Here is a 19,212-nt window from a genome sequence, read left to right as displayed (position 1 = left end):
AATCGGACTCCATAGTCTTGTGTATCTAAATGCAATAGGGCCTGTGCGTCTCTGACGGCTCTAGCAAGGTCACTAACCGTTGCATCACCAGGGTAAGGCAATTGTACGTGTCTGTTGCACCGTCATGCAATTATTAAGAGACTAGAGGCAATGAGCTAATCCTAAACAACTAGTGTTCTAGTATTAACTAATTGAGTCAAGTAAAAGCATGGCTGTAAAGGTGGAACCCAAAAGCACAAAAGCATATATGCAAATTGCAATTAATTCTACAATTTAGGATTTACCAATACACAATTATGAACATATACATTTACATTTACGTCATTTAGCAGACGCTCTTATCCAGAGCGACTTAGTCAATCAAAGAGTTACTCTGTATGCGAGGAATGCATTTACTCAAATCAACTAATAGGTTTATTAGTCCCGAATGAATTAACACTCAAACAATAGCAGTGTACATGGAATACATGATACAAAATAAAACAGAGTAAATGTCTATCACAATAAGACTTAGAGAAAAACCACTTAGAGAAAAAGTCTAAATGTGTGTATCTACACACATGGAGCTTTCAAACAAGTTCTCAATGAACCAGAGGATACTCAGTCCTTTTACTCCAACAGGAACAGGGCTCAACATCCCCAACCTGAATTAACATTACACCTAGATTCTCATCTAATTTTCACTTTCCTAAATGTCAATGTTACGACAGGACACCAGGAATGTACCCATCTGATAAGCGGTCAGCCCAACCGTTCTCTCTAAAAAGGGAATTCTACAACACATACAAAACAGTGCGTCATACCAAAACGTGCAGCTCTTTATGAGCAATGAAAATAATCCAAACATGGCAATAAAACTCATACAATTACATTCACAATATCAGGTCCAGTTTTAACCACTTTCAGCCTTGAGGGCGGTGGGAACCAAATGGAGTCTTCTGTATGTCCCGCCCAGGGCTGGAGGTGCGCGCAAGGTTGTGCCTCGCTCTTTGAAATGGTAAAACATGGTTATTTCTCTAGATGATTCCATGAATCGTGATTGACCACACGCTGTGCTCCCACACCAGCAAGTCATAGTCTGTATCACAGAGTCCAATATGGTCAAACTCACCACTACACTTTCCCCTACCCACAGTGACCACCACAAAACAGTTACATTCCATTCAGTCAGATGACTATAACCCTGTTGATACCTCCAGGAAATCATCAGTGCATGCACATTTGAAATTAACCACACAGCCTCATTTCAAGTCTCCACTCTGAGCTCCAGAACCAGCGGGAAAAAATGACCATTTGCCAGTTTCAAGGTAATACAGATGCAACATGATGCAAGTCCACGCAAAGATCTCAGGCCAATTCAAGGTCATTTTTAATGTGTGGTAAAAGCACTACACATGACCAGAGACCAAAACATTAAAAGGGATATGCGTGTGCGTGGATATGTGTGTGTGTGTGTGTCTGCTTGCATACATGCATCCATGTTTTATCTGCAACTAAAAAGTGACTTATGCCACCTCAGCAAAAGGTCACAAAGCACCTTTCACAGATCAGGGCTTGCAAATCAAGCCATGGTTATTTCAGCTACAACAGAACTGAATAAACCGTCCTTGTAAACACACAGGCACACAGAACAATGTAGAACACTAAACAGGCTTTCTTTAGCTCTGCTGTTCTGAGTGTGGTGGCTGAAATATTTGCTCTGTGGGCTGATGTCAGGTGGAGGAGGGCCAGATGGATACTGCTCGTTTATCTCCTTGGCCTTCAACCAGGGCTACACACGTCACAGAGAAATTAGAGACACTTAAACCATTTTCAAGACAATGTGAATCAAACAACTGCTTGCCTCAGTTGGAGGTTAAAGGAAAACTATATTTTGGTATTTTTTTCCATTTGTCCACTGTTGATACAGTCCCAAAATGTTTTGCATGTCAGCAGTCAAGTTAAGATTATGGACTTTCAAGAAGCAAATTGTCACTACGCATCATGATGATGATGCAAGTGATAGTTTGAGTGGATTTTTCTGGGGAATCTGGGATCCTATCATTCGCTAAGACAAGTGGGAACCTAAGGTGTGTGAGTGACAACACACTGGGAGATCCCATGATAAGGTAAGCAGTGACTTTATAGCACTACTGCTGCTAGCCAGGAACACAAATCATGGGGCTTATGAGATAGGAGTGAGGGCAAACAGTAGAGAGGGCATGGGGATTTGGATTTAGCCAGCACTGATCTGACCAGCAGTGGCGTCTATCTATGAATGCTAAGGGAAGCCAGGCTTCCCCCAAAAAACGGACCAAGAAAAAAATAAAATAATCTCTCTGTTTCCAAATGTTCTTTCAATTCGCAAGAGGCTGAATGCACTGTATCTCACCGGAGAAAGCATCCGAGCAAGCGAAACAGCGGCCCTCTGTCTCTGTAGCCCATCTATCTATCTGATGCTGTCTGAGTATGACATTGTTGCCGCCCGTCGCATTGAATGCAAGGGAAGCCAGCGAGCATTTGGCCTCCCGATGAAAAAAGTATTAAATTAAATTAAATCAGCATTGAGCTAAACTGAGTGAGTTCATATGTTAATGGTTCAGGTGTACCCCAAAAAAGTGTCAAGGGAAGCCAGATGGATTTGGCTTCACACCAGTCACATCACATCAAGTGCAAAAGGTGAATTGTTGCATCTCCTTGTGTTGTTGTCCTCCGGTGTCTAGCTAGCTAGCTATTTTTGTATTTAACCTTTATTTTGACAGGGAAGACATTGAGACCTAGGTCTCTTTTCCAAATGTGGTTTCTATCACATAAATGTATATAAACAGTACCAGTGAAAAGTTTGGACACACCTAGTCATTCAAGTGTTTTTCTTTATTTTTTACTATTTTCTACATTGTATAATAACTCTCTCTCTCACCCACACCCACACCCAGAAAAACAATTAGATTCATTCGGAAATAAATTGTCCCTTTCCTACATTAGCTATGGCTGGAGATAGGAATTTGGTTTTATTTAATTCTCCTTACTGGCCAATGATTTTAACGGCGATTCTTATTCAACCATAAATTCATACATTGTGCCCCTTTGTCAACATGACATAGGATCGTTTAATCAACATGAAAGAGAGGAGGATGGCATTGGCGTTTCTCTACAAGTAGGGTGACTCAACATGTTTTTTTTACTTGCGCACACACACACACACAGAGAGAGAGAGAGAAATCAGAACCATGGACAGCCAAATCAAATTTAGCTTACGTTGATTGGACTAAATTGTTTTTAGTATCTTTTAATTGTCACTGTATTAGACTAAGCATAGGTGATTTGATGATGTTGAAATGTTGAAGTTGAAATGGTGCTGGAATAGTGGAGGCAGCTCCTGTTTTCTTTGAGACTTGCAGTAACTCTCCATGGTTCTAAATCAATAGTTGTTTAGTAGTCCGAAAATGTCAGAAACATTAACTTGCGTGACCATGTTGTAGGTCATGTAACTGTTTGTTACTTGCAATATGCTTTGTGGACTTCACCAGACAGAGGTTGCTCTCCGGTTTTGTGATGAAAGAAAGGTGTGGTTGAATTTATTCTGCCACTGTGTCTTCTTATTGTCTCGGCCTTAGGCCTATATATCACAGTGTCAAGGCATATGAACTAACAGGTTATAGAGCAAACAATGCAATTATCACAACACATAGGTTGTAATATGGCCTTTTTTCCTGACTTGGCTTCCCCAGTGATTTTACCCACACACGACTACTGCTGAGCAGCTCACCTGCAGCACATGGGCTAGAGCTAGGCGGGAAGCAAGGAAACAAAGCCTCATGGGATTACGCAATACCAAAGAGAAATATGTGCAAGTGACTCGCTGCTATGAAGGCTTTTTAAGGTTAACACACAGTCCTAGCTTGGGTCAGCATTCAAGGACATAACTCCTAAATAAAGAGGTAGTTCAAGGACTTACCCGGAGATCCTTGGAGTTTGGCTTTCTTTACTGAAATAGAAAGAGACAAAACAACTGTTAGAAACAAAGACATAAAACTGTGTTTTTAATAAAACAGAGACAGACAGCAAGTCATTATGTCTGCTCATGATTTACTTCAGGGATATCACACTGACTCTGATAAGGCTGATTGATGTAGGCTAGGCCTACATTGTTTACAATTAATGTGATCACGTGTTCACCTCATGTCACTTCGGTGTCCCCCTAAGAGGCCACAGTCAGACCCAGGATATCCGTCATGCTGAGAGTGTAACCGGAGCATGCACATCAGTGAATCACGGACCAGAAAGCAGTCACGCGGTCACCAATCAGCCACGTGTTATCAACCACAACGCCAGAAAAACAAGGGCACATGACATTTGTAGGTGAGGTCTGACAGATTAATTGATATGCAGACAGACAGATGGCGCACATGTTGATGAAGCATGGAGTAGGAATGTGTTAGACGTGGCCAGACGTGTCTGAGTGAGCATCAGCATCACAATATTCTCTCAACCTAGCAGCAGAAAACACCAGCCTCTCACATTTATTGACAAGCACCAAATACTCACAAAAAAAGTGGCTTGGGGGATAGAATCCACCAGTGTTAATCATTGTCCATGTTTACATGTGCACAGTCTTCCAGATAGTAGCTCATATCCCGCTTATGGTCTTATCCGGGATAAGCTGTTTACATGCAACATTGATATCCCGCTCACGAATATCCCTGTATTCATGAATAAACCGAATATTCCTCATTTAAGTTAATATGGGTTAAATGGAATAGTAACTGAAATATGGACACTGACTGTAGGCCTATAACCTCTCACATGTAGCATAATATTAACTCCTGCATAATTATGCATTTCTTGCAGTAAAATGATACAAGTGTGCGTGTAATGTGTCATCTTTGACACTTATGCAAGCAGACAGCATTTAAACCACATAAAATATGCACCCAAGACGAACTGAAGTCTTAACAGAAACGTGTTTCATTGTTTTCTCAGCTTTGTATTTCCTTAAAGCCGGTCAAATTGATGACATTTGGACATTTTGTACAGGACCAATCTTTCCACTGTTTTGGAGATATTGTGTTTTCTCCTCGGCCCCTAAACGAAACAGACAACTTTACTGGCGTTAACTGGATTAATTAATTCTATAGATGTAAGATATTCTGGTGAGTACTACTTTATTTAGTCTTCTAGGGCAACAAGTTATGACAGAAGAGAAGCTGCGTGTACAGTGCATTCGGAAAGTATTCAGACCCCTTGACTTTTTCCACGTTATTAAGTTACAGCCTTATTCTAAAATGAAAAAAAATTATGGAATCCTCAGCAATCTACACACAATAGCAAAAACAGAAATACCTTATTTACATAAGATTAAGACTCTTTTCTATGAGACTAGAAATTGAGCTCAGGTGCATCCTGTTTCCATTGATCATCCTTGAGATGTTTCTACAGCTTGATTGGAGTCCACCTGTGATAAATTAAATTGATTGGACAGGTTTTGGAAAGGCACACACCTGTCCATATAAGGTCCCACAGTTGACAATGCATGTCAGAGCAAAAACCAAGCCATGAATTCGAAGGAATTGTCCGTAGAGCTCCGAGACAGGATTGTGTCGAGGCACAGATCAGGGGAAGGGTACCAAACAAATTCTGCAGCATTGAAGGTCGCTAAGATAATGGTGGCCTCCATCATTCATACATGGAAGAAGTTTGGAACCACCAAGACTCTTCCTAGAGCATGGTAGTGGCAGCATCATGCTGTGGGGATGTTTTTCAATGGCAGGGACTGGGAGAAAGCCAGGATCGAGGGAAAGATGAACGGAGCAAAGTACAGAGAGATCCTTGATGAAAACCTGCACCTCAGGACCTCAGACTGCGGCGAAGGTTTGTATTTGTATTTATTATGGATCCCCATTTGCTGCTGCAAGGCAGTTATAACATTTTAAAAACATTACAATACATTCATAACAGATTTCACAACACACTAAGTGTGTGCCCTCAGGCCCCTACTCCACTACCACATATCTACAACACAAATTCATGTACAGTGAGGGAAAAAAGTATTTGATCCCCTGCTGATTTTGTACGTTTGCCCACTGACAAAGACATGATCAGTCTATAATTTTAATGGTAGGTTTATTTGAACAGTGAGAGACAGAATAACAACAAAATAATCCAGAAAAACGCATGTCAAAAATGTTATAAATTGATTTGCATTTTAATGAGGGAAATAAGTATTTGACACCTCTGAAAAACATGACTTAGTACTTGGTGGCAAAACCCTTGTTGGCAATCACAGAGGTCAGACGTTTCTTGTAGTTGGCCACCAGGTTTGCACACATCTCAGGAGGGATTTTGTCCCACTCCTCTTTGCAGATCTTCTCAAAGTCATTAAGGTTTCGAGGCTGACGTTTGGCAACTCGAACCTTCATCTCCCTCCACAGATTTTCTATGGGATTAAGGTCTGGAGACTGGCTAGGCCACTCCAGGACCTTAATGTGCTTCTTCTTGAGCCACTCCTTTGTTGCCTTGGCCGTGTGTTTTGGGTCATTGTCATGCTGGAATACCCATCCACGACACATTTTCAATGCCCTGGCTGAGGGAAGGAGGTTCTCACCCAAGATTTGACGGTACATGGCCCCGTCCATCGTCCCTTTGATGCGGGGAAGTTGTCCTGTCCTCTTAGCATAAAAACACCCCCAAAGCATAATGTTTCCACCTCCATGTTTGAGGGTGAGGATGGTGTTCTTGGGGTCATAGGCAGCATTCCTCCTCCTCTAAACACGGCGAGTTGAGTTGATGCCAAAGAGCTCGATTTTGGTCTCATCTGACCACAACACTTTCACCCAGTTCTCCTCTGAATCATTCAGATGTTCATTGGCAAACTTCAGACGGGCCTGTATATGTGCTTTTTGAGCAGGGGGACCTTGCAGGCGCTGCAGGATTTCAGTCCTTCACGGCGTAGTGTGTTACCAATTGTTTTCTTGGTGACTATGGTCCCAGCTGCCTTGAGATCATTGACAAGATCCTCTCGTGTAGATCTGGGCTGATTCCTCACTGTTCTCATGATCATTGCAACTCCACGAGGTGAGATCTTGCATGGAGTGCCAGGCCGAGGGAGATTGACAGTTATCTTGTGTTTCTTCCATTTGCGAATAATCGCACCAACTGTTGTCACCTTCTCACCAAGCTGCTTGGCGATGGTCTTGTAGCCCATTCCAGCCTTGTGTAGGTCTAAAATCTTGTCCCTGACATCCTTGGAGAGCTCTTTTGTCTTGGCCATGGTGGAGAGTTTGGAATCTGATTGATTGATTGCTTCTGTGAACAGGTGTCTTTTATACAGGTAACAAGCTGAGATTAGGAGCACTCTCACAGTTCAAATAAACCTCCCATTAAAATTATAGACTGATCATTTCTTTGTCAGTGGACAAACGTACAAAATCAGCAGGGGATCAAATACTTTTTTCCCTCACTGTACATGTGTGTGTATAGTGCGTATGTTATCATGTGTGTGTATGCATGTGTCTGCGCCTATGTTTGTATTGCTTCACAGTCCCCGCTGTTCCATAAGGTGTATTTTATCAGTTTTTTTAAATGTGGTTATACTGCTTGCATCAGTTAACTGATATGGAATAGAGTTCCATGTAGTCATGGCTCTACGTAGTACTGTGTGCCTCCCATAGTCTGTTCTGGACTTGGGAACTGTGAAGGGACCTCTGGTGGCATGTCTTGTGGGGTATGCATGGGTGTCTGAGCTGTGTGCTCCGACACCCATGCATCATTTAAAACAGACAGCTCGGTGCTTTCAACATGTCAATACCTCTCCAAATACAAGTAGTGATGAAGTCAGTCTCTCCTCCACTTTGAGCCAGGAGAGATTGACATGCATATTATTAATGTTTGCTCTCTGTATACATCCAAGGGCCAGTCGTGCTGCCCTGTTCTGAGCCAATTGCAATTTTCCTAAGTCCCTCTTTGTGGCACCTGACCACACGACTGAACAGTAGTCCAGGTGCGACAAAACTAGAGCCTGTAGGACCTGCCTTGTTGATAGTGCTGTTAAGAAGGTAGAGCAGTGCTTTATTATGGACAGACTTCTCCCCATCTTAGCTACAGTTGTATCAATATGTTTTGACCATGACAGTTTACAATCCAGGGTTACTCCATGCAGTATAGTCACCTCAACTTGCTCAATTTCCACATAATGTATTACAGGATTTAGTTGAGGTTTAGGGTTTAGTGAATGATTTGTCCCAAATATAATTATTTAAGTTTTTGAAATATTTAGGACTAACTTATTCCTTGTCACCTATTGTGAAACTAACTGCAGCTCTTTGTTAAGTGTTGCAGTCATTTCAGTCGCTGTAGTAGCTGACGTGTATAGTGTTGAGTCATACACATACATAGACACACTGGCTTTATCTCAGACTGGCCAATAAAAATTAAAGATTAAGATGGGCAGTCTGAGATATGGCTTTTTCTTTGCAACTCTGCCTAGAAGGTCAGCATTCCGGAGTCTCCTCTTCACTGTTGACGTTGAGACTGGTGTTTTACGGGTACTATTTAATGAAGCTGCCAGTTGAGGACCTGTGAGGCGCCCGTTTCTCAAACTAGACACTAATGTATTTGTCCTCTTGCTCAGTTGTGCACCGGGGCCTCCCACTCCTCTTTCTATTCTGGTTAGAGCCAGTTTCCGCTGTTCAGTGAAGGGAGTAGTACACAGCGTTGTACGAGATCTTCAGTTTATTGCCAATAGCCTTCATTTCTCAGAACAAGAATAGACTGACGAGTTTCAGAAGAAAGTTATTTGTATCTGGCCATTTTGAGCCTGTATTCAAACCCACAATTCCTGATGCTCCAGATACTCAACTAGTCTCAAGAAGGCCAGTTTTATTGCTTCTTTAAATCAGCACAACAGTTTTCAGCTGTGCTAACATAATTGCAAAGGGGTTTTCTAATGATCAATTAGCCTTTTAAAATGATAAACTTGGATTAGCAAACAACGTGCCATTTGAACACAGGACTGATGGTTGCTGATAATGGGCCTCTGTACGCCTATGTAGATATTCAAAAAAAATGTATCTGCAGTTTCCAGCTACAATAGCCATTTACAACATTAACAATGTCTACACTGTATTTCTGATCAATTAGATGTTATTTTAATGTTCAAAAAATTGCTTTTCTTTCAAAAACAAGGACATTTCTAAGTGACCCAAAACTTTTGAACGGTAGTGTACATTTTCAAGCATTTCACACGTTATCCAGATACTGATTGTTATCACTTGGTGGTCTATAGCAGCATCCCACAAGAATTGGCTTTAGGTGAGGCAGATGAACCTGTAGCCATATTACCTCAACAGTATTTAACATGAGATCCTCTAAGCTTGACAGAAATGTGGTTCTGAATATAAACAGCAACACCTTCACCACTGGCATTTCTGTATTTTCGGTAAATGTTATAACCTTGTATTGCTACCACTGTATCGTCAAAGGTATTCTCTAAGTGAGTTTCAGAGATAGTCAGAATATGAATGTCATCTGTTACTAGCAAGTTATTAATTTAATGAACCTTGTTTCTTAAGCTACATACAGTGGGGAGAACAAGTATTTGATACACTGCCGATTTTGCAGGTTTTCCTACTTACAAAGCATGTAGAGGTCTGTAATTTTTATCATAGGTACACTTCAACTGTGAGAGACGGAATCTAAAACAAAAATCCAGAAAATCACATTGTATGATTTTTAAGTAATTAATTTGCATTTTATTGCATGACATAAGTATTTGATCACCTACCAACCAGTAAGAATTCCAGCTCTCACAGACCTGTTAGTTTTTCTTTAAGAAGCCCTCCTGTTCTCCACTCATTACCTGTATTAACTGCACCTGTTTGAACTCGTTACCTGTATAAAAGACACCTGTCCACACACTCAATCAAACAGACTCCAACCTCTCCACAATGGCCAAGACCAGAGAGCTGTGTAAGGACATCAGGGATAAAATTGTAGACCTGCACAAGGCTGGGATGGGCTACAGGACAATAGGCAAGCAGCTTGGTGAGAAGGCAACAACTGTTGGCGCAATTATTAGAAAATGGAAGAAGTTCAAGATGACGGTCAATCACCCTCGGTCTGGGGCTCCATGCAAGATCTCACCTCGTGGGGCATCAATGATCATGAGGAAGGTGAGGGATCAGCCCAGAACTACACGGCAGGACCTGGTCTATGTCATGAAGAGAGCTGGGACCACAGTCTCAAAGAAAACCATTAGTAACACACTACGCCGTCATGGATTAAAATCCTGCAGCGCACGCAAGGTCCCCCTGTTCAAGCCAGCGCATGTCCAGGCCCGTCTGAAGTTTGCCAATGACCATCTGGATGATCCAGAGGAGGAATGGGAGAAGGTCATGTGGTCTGATGAGACAAAAATATAGCTTTTTGGTCTAAACTCCACTCACGTGTTTGGAGGAAGAAGAAGGATGAGTACAACCCCAAGAACACCATCCCAACCGTGAAGCATGGAGGTGGAAACATCATTCTTTGGGGACGCTTTTCTGCAAAGGGGACAGGACGACTGCACCGTTTTGAGGGGAGGATGGATGGGGCCATGTACTGCGAGATCTTGGCCAACAACCTCCTTCCCTCAGTAAGAGCATTGAAGATGGGTCGTGGCTGGGTCTTCCAGCATGACAATGACCCAAAAAACACAGCCAAGGCAACTAAGGAGTGGCTCCGTAAGAAGCATCTCAAGGTCCTGGAGTGGCCTAGCCAGTCTCCAGACCTGAACCCAATAGAAAATATTTGGAGGGAGCTGAAAGTCCGTATTGCCCAGCGACAGCCCCGAAACCTGAAGGATCTGGAGAAGTTCTGTATGGAGGAGTGGGCCAAAATCCCTGCTGCAGTGTGTGCAAACCTGGTCAAGACCTACAGGAAACGTATGATCTCTGTAATTGCAAACAAAGGTTTCTGTACCAAATATTAAGTTCTGCTTTTCTGATGTATCAAATACTTATGTCATGCAATAAAATGCAAATTAATTACTTAAAAATCATACAATGTGATTTTCTGGATTTTTGTTTTAGATTCCGTCTCTCACAGTTGAAGTGTACCTATGATAAAAATTACAGACCTCTACATGCTTTGTAAGTAGGAAAACCTGCAAAATCGGCAGTGTATCAAATACTTGTTCTCCCCACAGTATGTTAACGTTGGCTATTTTGAGCACTTTTCTGGGATGCTTGCTTGTTTTCACTGCTTTACTGGGAAGCTTAGCAGAAGTAGATATTCTCATGTTATTTATGTTAGTGCAGGGTGAGCTGCACACAGTGGACTTCCTACTAGGGCACACCACCTCAGTGCTAACAGCATAAATCTGGTTCATAAGCACGATTGCTGCATACAATAGCTGTAGGATCAGCAGAGGCATTCATGGCCTTTAGAGGGACATAAATTAGGTTACTTACATTGTGTCTACCAATGCCCCGGGTATAATGTACATTTGCTTGAGAGGATCTGCAGAGAAGAATGTGAGAAATTCCCCAAATACAGGTGTGCCACGCTTGTAGCGTCATACCCAAGAAGACTCAAGGCTGCCAAAGAGGCATCAACTAAGTACTGAGTAAAGGGTTTGAATACTTATGTAAATATTAAAAGTATTTTTTTTAAATATAAATTTGCAAACATTTCTAAAAACCTGTTTTTGCTTTGTCATTATGGGGTATTGTGTGTAGATTGATGAGTGGAAAAAACTACTTAATCCATTTTAGAATAAGGCTGTAACTTAAAATGTGGAAAAAGTCAAGGGGTCTGAATACTTTCCGAATGCACTGTATCTAACTATAGTTGACAAATGGCCTACCAAATGTCCGAAATTATAAGCAGAAACTTGTCTAAATTCGGGGTAAAAGTAGCCAGTAGGCTATACGGTCCAGTACGGAGTATCAGCTAAATATATTATGGAATTATGGTGGATGGAACTGCGTAGGTAGCCTACGTTTTGAAGTGATTTGTTTGACAATCAGATGAAATCATCACACAGCATCCATGACATGCGAAACTAAGCCAGCGCAGACCGCGAAAAACAACAGTAAAGGGGATAAGATGTTTACATGCCACAGTATCCCGTCTGATCAGCATAGCCCAGGAATCTTATCTGGGTTTCTCATAACCGGGATACACGCCTTTTCGGGTTATTGTAAATGGGATATGATGTTAATATGCATCAACTCAAAAAAATAATACTTGAGTATCCCGAATAATAACGGGATATTAGTGTGGATGTAAATGTGATCATTATCCTGTTTCCAAGAAGTCAAAACCCTACAGATGGGATACTTTCATAAAAATGGATTAGTTATTCTGATTGAGAAGGGCACGGCCAAAAACACAAATGTGTCTAAACTAAAGAAACAATGTTTCAATACACCATTGAAAATCATGAAAAGGAGTTGAAAAACATCTTACATGGTTATCAGGTTTTTGATGGAACTGTTCAGATGTTTTTTTTAAATTGACCATTAGTCTGTGACAGACCACAGTTTCATATTGACCAATGTGCTGTAATCTTTCACAGTCAAATCCCTTAATACACAACCCACTTCCATACCAACCCAGTCCACCCAGATAAGTTATATGCTCTCTGGCACTGGATCCATGGATTCCATCCTTTGCCAGGACAAAACCCTGACAGACTGGAATATGGAGCCCATCTGTACACAACCTCTACCCATCATTCCGGTGAAAAGGTAGTCATTGGTTGAAGGGTGGATGAATCCACACAAACATAGGTATCACAAAGCAGATTGTAACATTCAACAATTGGCTATGATATGAAGGTTAGCCTACCAGATGTAAAAAATAAATAAAAAAACATCTTCCTATAACGATACATTCTCTTTTCATCTGCAATGTGGAAAACAAGAGCAGAAAAACAACCTCTAGTGCACTCTGGTGTATTTTTTAGACCTTTCCAGTTATGGAATTGAAAGATGGTTTAGAGGGGATTAATTGTGAATGCGGCTCCGGCCTTATGTACAGCCAAATAAACGACTGGGCCGGGATAGCAGATAGACAGGATTGGGTGGTGGTGAGTGACAGAAGCTGACATTACATGATTTTAATATCAGCATGTGCAGCTCTTCCCCCTTGCTCTCTGTACACAGCTAGAATCACACGCAGCCCAAGTGAGTGTGGCTCTATTTATTTACCTGTCTTAGTTTGCCACGTTGCTGGTGGTAAGATTAAGTGGCTATTGGCTAAGAGACGAGAGAGAGAGAATGCTTTCTAAATACAAGTTAAAATGCACCTGCCATCTTCCATTCTCTACACAAGGGGTTCCCAACCTGGGGGGAGCTGAGCTATGACCTAAATTACAGGAGTCAAAGAAATTGGACTTGGGAAGTAGTCGTATACAATGTGTGACTGCTATATACAGGGGGCACCAGTACAAGATCAATGTGCAGGGGTATGAGGTAGATATGTACATGAAGGCAGGGTAAAGTGACTAGGCATCAGGAGAGAGTAAAATAAAGAACAGTGTGTGTGTGTGTTAGGTTTGTGTGTCTATGTAGTGTGTGGGTTTTGTGTTAAGTCCTTAGTGATGTGGACGCCAAAGAACTTGAAGCTCTCGACCCGCTCCACTACAGCCCCGTTGATGTGGATGGGGGCGTACTCTCCCCTCTTTCTCCTATAGTCCACGATCAGCTCCTTTGTCCTGGCACCACACTGCTAAGTCTCTGACCACCACACTCATCGCAGTCTGTGATCAGGCCTACCACCGTTGTGTCGTCAGCTAACATAATGATGGTGTTGGAGTCATGCGTGGCCACGCAGTCATGGAGTACAGGAGGGGACTAACCACAAACCACTGAGGGGCCCCCGTGTTGAGGGTTAGTGTGGCGGAGGTGTTGTTGCCTACCTATCACCTGGGACCAGCCTGTTAGGAAGTCCAGGATCCAGTTGCAGAGGGAGGTGTTCAATCCCAGTGTCCCCAGCTTGGTGATGAGCTTGGAGGCGACTATAGTTTTGAACGCTGAGCTGTAGTCTATGAACAGCATTCTCACTGTAGTTATTTCTCTTATCCAGGTGGGAGAGGGCAGTGTGAAGTGCAATTGAGATTGCGTCATCTGTGGATCTGTTTGGGCAGTATGCAAATTGGAGTGGGTCCAGGGTGTCTGGGATGATGGTGTTGATGTGTGTCATGACCAGCCTTTCAAAGCACTTTGTAATTACAGATGTTATTTAGGCAGGTTACCTTGGAGTTCTTGGAAACAGGGGAAAAAGAGGGTCAGCTTGAAAAATTTTGGGATTACAGACTTGGACATGGAGAGATGGAAAACTTATGTGACGACACTTGCCAGCTGGTCTGCACATTCTTTGAAAACGTGACCTGGTATTTCCGGCGACCTTGCGAGTGTTAACCTGTTTAAAAGTTATACTCAAATTGGCCACGTGAGTGAGATCACAGTCATCCAGAACAACAGGGGCTGTCACGCAAGACTCAGTGTTGTATTCCTCAAAGCGAGCATGGAGCATGGATTTTGTTTTCTATAGTGTCCTCATGTAAATAGCCTGTTTTTTGTTTTTTTCGTATATATTTTCATATATATTTCTCAATCTCACTTTCTAACCATTAACTAAATATACTTTCCTGCAACCCGCCTCACCCAATGTGGAACGGATTCTATTATTTATTTTTATCCAGAACCTCTGGCTGAAACTAGCCAGCTAACTAGCTACTTGCTATTAGCCACCGTTAGCGGTCTTCACCATTGTCCGTGGCCGGCACTACCTACCAGCCAGCTCTAGCCTGGACAATTATCGGCCAGTCTGCACAGTGCGCTATCGAGCCAGAGCATATCGGATTTTCTGCCGGAATCACTGGACCTTAACACTGGATCATCGCAACTAGCTAGCTGCAACCGAGTGGCTGTTGTTTTTGGCTAATCACCACTGTCCGAAGCTAGCCCCACTTAGCCTTGAGCTAGCCTCGAGCCAGGCCCATCTCCCGGCTATCTAGCTCTCTGTCAACCGGACGGGACCTCCTAGTGTTGACACGGAGCCCCACCAATCCATCACGACTGGTCTGCCGACGTAATCGTCAGATGTGGTTTCAACAGGCTTCCCGTTGCGACGACCACGAAGATCCATCTGCTAGCCCCGGCCCGCTAGCACGCGCAAACAACAGCCGTGCCTCCTGCTCGCCTGTGCTTTAGCAGCCTACGATCTTCTCCCGTACATACTTAGTGCTGTTCACTGGACCTTATGATCACTCAGCTACACAGCTAATGCCTGCTGGACTGTTCCTTTACACGGTACCCCATCCTGTTTATCTGTTTAGCCTCAGCCCAAACTTTCGTCGCCATTAACAGTTGTTGTCTTAGCCCTCTCGAATAACACCTGTGATTGTGTTATGCCTCTCTCCCACGTCAATATGCCTAGCCATTTGCTGTTTGGGTTAGTTGTTATTATACAATTTCACTGTAGAGCCCGAAGTTAAGCTCAATCAGCCTCAGAGAGCTCCTTTGTCCCACCCCCCATACACACGAAGACCGGCTCAAATCGGTACCTCCAGTGATGCTCTCTCTTTCATTGTTACCCAATGCTTAGGTGTTCCTCCACTGTACTCATATCCTTGTCTGTACATAATGCCCTGAATCAATTCTACAACGCCCAGAAATCTGCCCCTCTTCTCTGTACCCAACGCACTAGGAGACCAGTTCTTAAAGCCTTTAGCCGTATCCTTATTATATTCCTCCTCTGTTCCTCTGGTGATGTAGAGGTTAACGCAGGCCCTGTAGACCCCAGTATCACTCCTACCCTCCAGGCACTATCATTTGTTGACTTCTGTAACCGTAAAAGCCTTGGTTTCTTGCATGTTAAACTTGGGGAGGAGACTTCTGATGTTAAGTTATTCACTGCGTTAGCACACTCTGCCAACCCTGATGTTCTAGCAGTGTCTAAATCTTGGCTTAGGAAGGCCACCAAAAATGCAGAAATGTTCATTCCGAATTACAAAATTTTCCGTCTAGATAAAACTGCCAAAGGGGGCAGAGTTGCAATCTACTGTAGAGATAGCCTGCAGAGCTCTATCATACTATCCAGGTCTGTGCCCAAACAGTTTAAGCTTCTACTTCTAAAAATCCACCTTTCCAGAAATAAGTCTCTCACTGTTTGCTACAGACCCCCCTCAGCCCCCAGTTGTGCCCTGGACACCATATGTGAATTGATTGCCCCCCATCTATCCACAGAGTTCGTACTGCTTGGTGACCTAAACTGGGATATGCTTAACACCCCGGCCGTCCTACAATCTAAACTAGATTACCTCAATCTCACACAAATAATCAAGGAACCTACCAGGTACAACCCTAAATCCGTAAACAGGGCACCCTCATAGATATCATCCAGACTAATTGACCCTCTAAATACACCTCCGCTGTCTTCAACCAGGATCTCAGCGATCACTGCCTCATTGCCTGCGTCCGCAATGGGTCCGCGGTCAAACGACCACCCCTCATCACTGTCAAACGCTCCCTAAAACACTTCAGCGAGCAGGCCTTTCTAATTGACCTGGCCCGGGTATCCTGGATGGATATTGACCTCATTCCGTCAGTAGAGGATGCCTGGATGTTCTTCAAAAGTGCTTTCCTCTCCATCTTAAATAAGCATGCCCCATTCAAAAAATGCAGAACTAAGAACAGATATAGCCCCTGGTTCACCCCAGACATGACTGCCCTTGACCAGCACAAAAACATCCTGTGGCGTACTGCATTAGCATCGAACAGCCCCCACGATACGCAACTTTTCAGGGAAGTTGGGAACCAATATACACAAGCAGTTAGGAAAGCAAAGGCTAGCTTTTTCAAACACAAATGTGCATCCTGTAGCACTAACTCCCAAAGGTTTTGGGACACTGTAAAGTCCATGGAGAATAAGAGCACCTCCTCCCAGCTACCCACTGCACTGAGGCTAGGAAACACCGATAAATCTACGATAATCGAGAATTTCAATAAGCATTTTGCTACGGCCACCCCTACCCCGGCCACCAGTTCTGTGCTGCAACTCGCCCATTTCTTTCTAAAAATAGCCGCTGAAATTGTCGCAACCCCTATTACTAGCCTGTTCAACCTCTCTTTCGTATCGTCTGAGATCCCCAGAGATTGGAAAGCTGCCGCGGTCATCCCCCTCTTCAAAAGGGGGTGACACTCTAGATCCAAACGGTTACAGACCTATATCCATCCTGCCCTGCCTTTTAACAAACAGATCACCGAACATTTCGAATCCCACCGTACCTTCTCCGCTATACAATCTGGTTTCCGAGCTGGTCATGGGTGCACCTCAGCCACGCTCAAGGTCCTAAACGATATAATAACCGTGATCGATAAAAGACAGTACTGTGCAGCCATCTTCATCGACCTGGCCAAGGCTTTTGACTCTGTCAATCTCCACATTCTTATTGGCAGACTAAATAGCCTTGGTTTCTCAAATGACTGCCTCGCCTGGTTCACCAACTACTTCTCAGATAGAGTTCAATGTGTCAAATCGGAGGGCCTGTTGTCTGGACCTCTGGCAGTCTCTATGGGGGTGCCATAGGGTTCAGTTCTCGGGCCGACTCTATCCTCTGTGTATATCAATGTTGTCGCTCTTGCTGCTGGTGACTCTCAGATCCACCTCTACGCAGACGACACCATTTTGTATCCATCTAGCCCTTCATTGGACACTGTTAACAAACCTCCAAACGAGCTTCAATGCCATACAACACTCCTTCCGTGGCCTCCAACTGCTCTTAAACGCTAGTAAAACTAACTGCATGCTCTTCAATCGAACGCTGCTTTCACCCGCCCGCCCGACTAGAATCAATACTCTCGGCGGGTCTGACTTAGAATATGTGGACAACTACAAATACCTAGGTGTCTGGTTAGACCGTAAACTCTCCTTCCAGACTCACAATAAGCATCTCGGCTTCCTATTTTGCAACAAAGCCTCCTTCACTCATGCTGCTAAACATGCCCTCGTAAAACGGACTATCCTACTGATCCTTGACTTCGGCGATGTCATTTACAAAATAGCTTCCAACACTCTACTTAGCAAATTTGATGTAGTCTATCACACCAAAGCCCCATATACTACCCACCAGTGACCTGTACGCTCTCGTTGGCTGGCCCTCACTACATATTCGTTGCCAAACCTACTGGCTCCAGGTCATCTATAAATCACTTCTAGGCAAATCCCTGCCTTATCTTAGCTCACTGGTCACCATAGCAACACCCACCCGTAGTATGCGTTCCAGCAGGTATATCTCACTGGTCATGCCCAAAGCCAACACCTCCTTTGGCCGCCATTCCTTCCAGTTCTCTGCTGCAAATGACTGGAACGAACTGCAAAAATCTCTGAAGCTGGAGACACTTATCTCCCTCACTAACTTTAAGCATCAGTTGTCAGAGCAGCTTACCGATCACTGCACCTGTACACAGCCCATCTGTAATTAGCCCACCCAACTACCTCATCCACATATTGTTATTTACATTGTTATTTATTTTGCTCATTTGCACCCCAGTATCTCTATTTGCATATCATCTTCTGCACATATATCACTCCAGTGTTAATATTAAATTGTAATTATTTTGCACTATGGCCTATTTATTGCCTTACCTCCATAACTTACTACATTTGCACACACTTTTTATAGATTTTCTATTGTGTTATTGACTGTACGTTTTGTTTATTCCATCTGTAACTCTGTGTTGTTTTTTATCGCACTGCTTTGCTTTATCTTGGCCAGGTCGCAGTTGTAAATGAGAACTTGTTCTCAACTGGCTTACCTGGTTAAATAAAGGTGAAATAAAAATACAATAAAAAATAAAAAGGCATTTAGCTCATTCGGGAGTTCCGCATCACTGGGCATCTCACAGCTGGGTTTCCCTTTTTAATCTGTTACTATTTGCAAGCCCTGCCACATACAGTATGTCGAGCGTCGGAGCCGGTGTAATAGGATTCCACCTTTCTCCTATATTGTCCTTTTGCATGTTTGATGTCTCAGAGGTCGTAGTGGGTTTTCTTGTATGCGTCCATGTCGGTGTCCCTTTCGTTGTAAGCGGTAGCTATAGCCTTCAGCCCAGCGCCGATATTGCCTGTAATCCATGGTTTTTAGTTTGGATACGTTCACATAGTCACTGTGGGGGCTACGTTTTCTATGCACTTATTGATGAAAGCCTGTGACTGCTGTGGTAAACTCCTCAATGGTTTCGGATG

The 19,212-nt window shown here is 43.2% G+C and overlaps 1 protein-coding gene across 1 annotated transcript in view; it reads right to left on the bottom strand.

Moving 5' to 3' along the window:
- LOC311100142 (protein unc-13 homolog B-like) overlaps nt 1-19,212 on the bottom strand; it is a 125,431-nt gene that overhangs the window by 96,342 nt on the left and 9,877 nt on the right. Inside the window, exon 2 of the mRNA XM_084140921.1 lies at nt 3,938-3,967. Coding sequence (XP_083997047.1) covers nt 3,938-3,967 — 30 coding nt within the window. The remainder of the gene's footprint in view (nt 1-3,937; nt 3,968-19,212) is intronic.

This window comes from Coregonus lavaretus (assembly GCF_964263955.1).
Source record: "Coregonus lavaretus genome assembly, chromosome: 24".
NCBI lineage: Eukaryota > Metazoa > Chordata > Actinopteri > Salmoniformes > Salmonidae > Coregonus > Coregonus lavaretus.
Note: the sequence above shows the minus strand (reverse complement) of the source record. Positions and strands in the feature narration are given on the sequence as shown.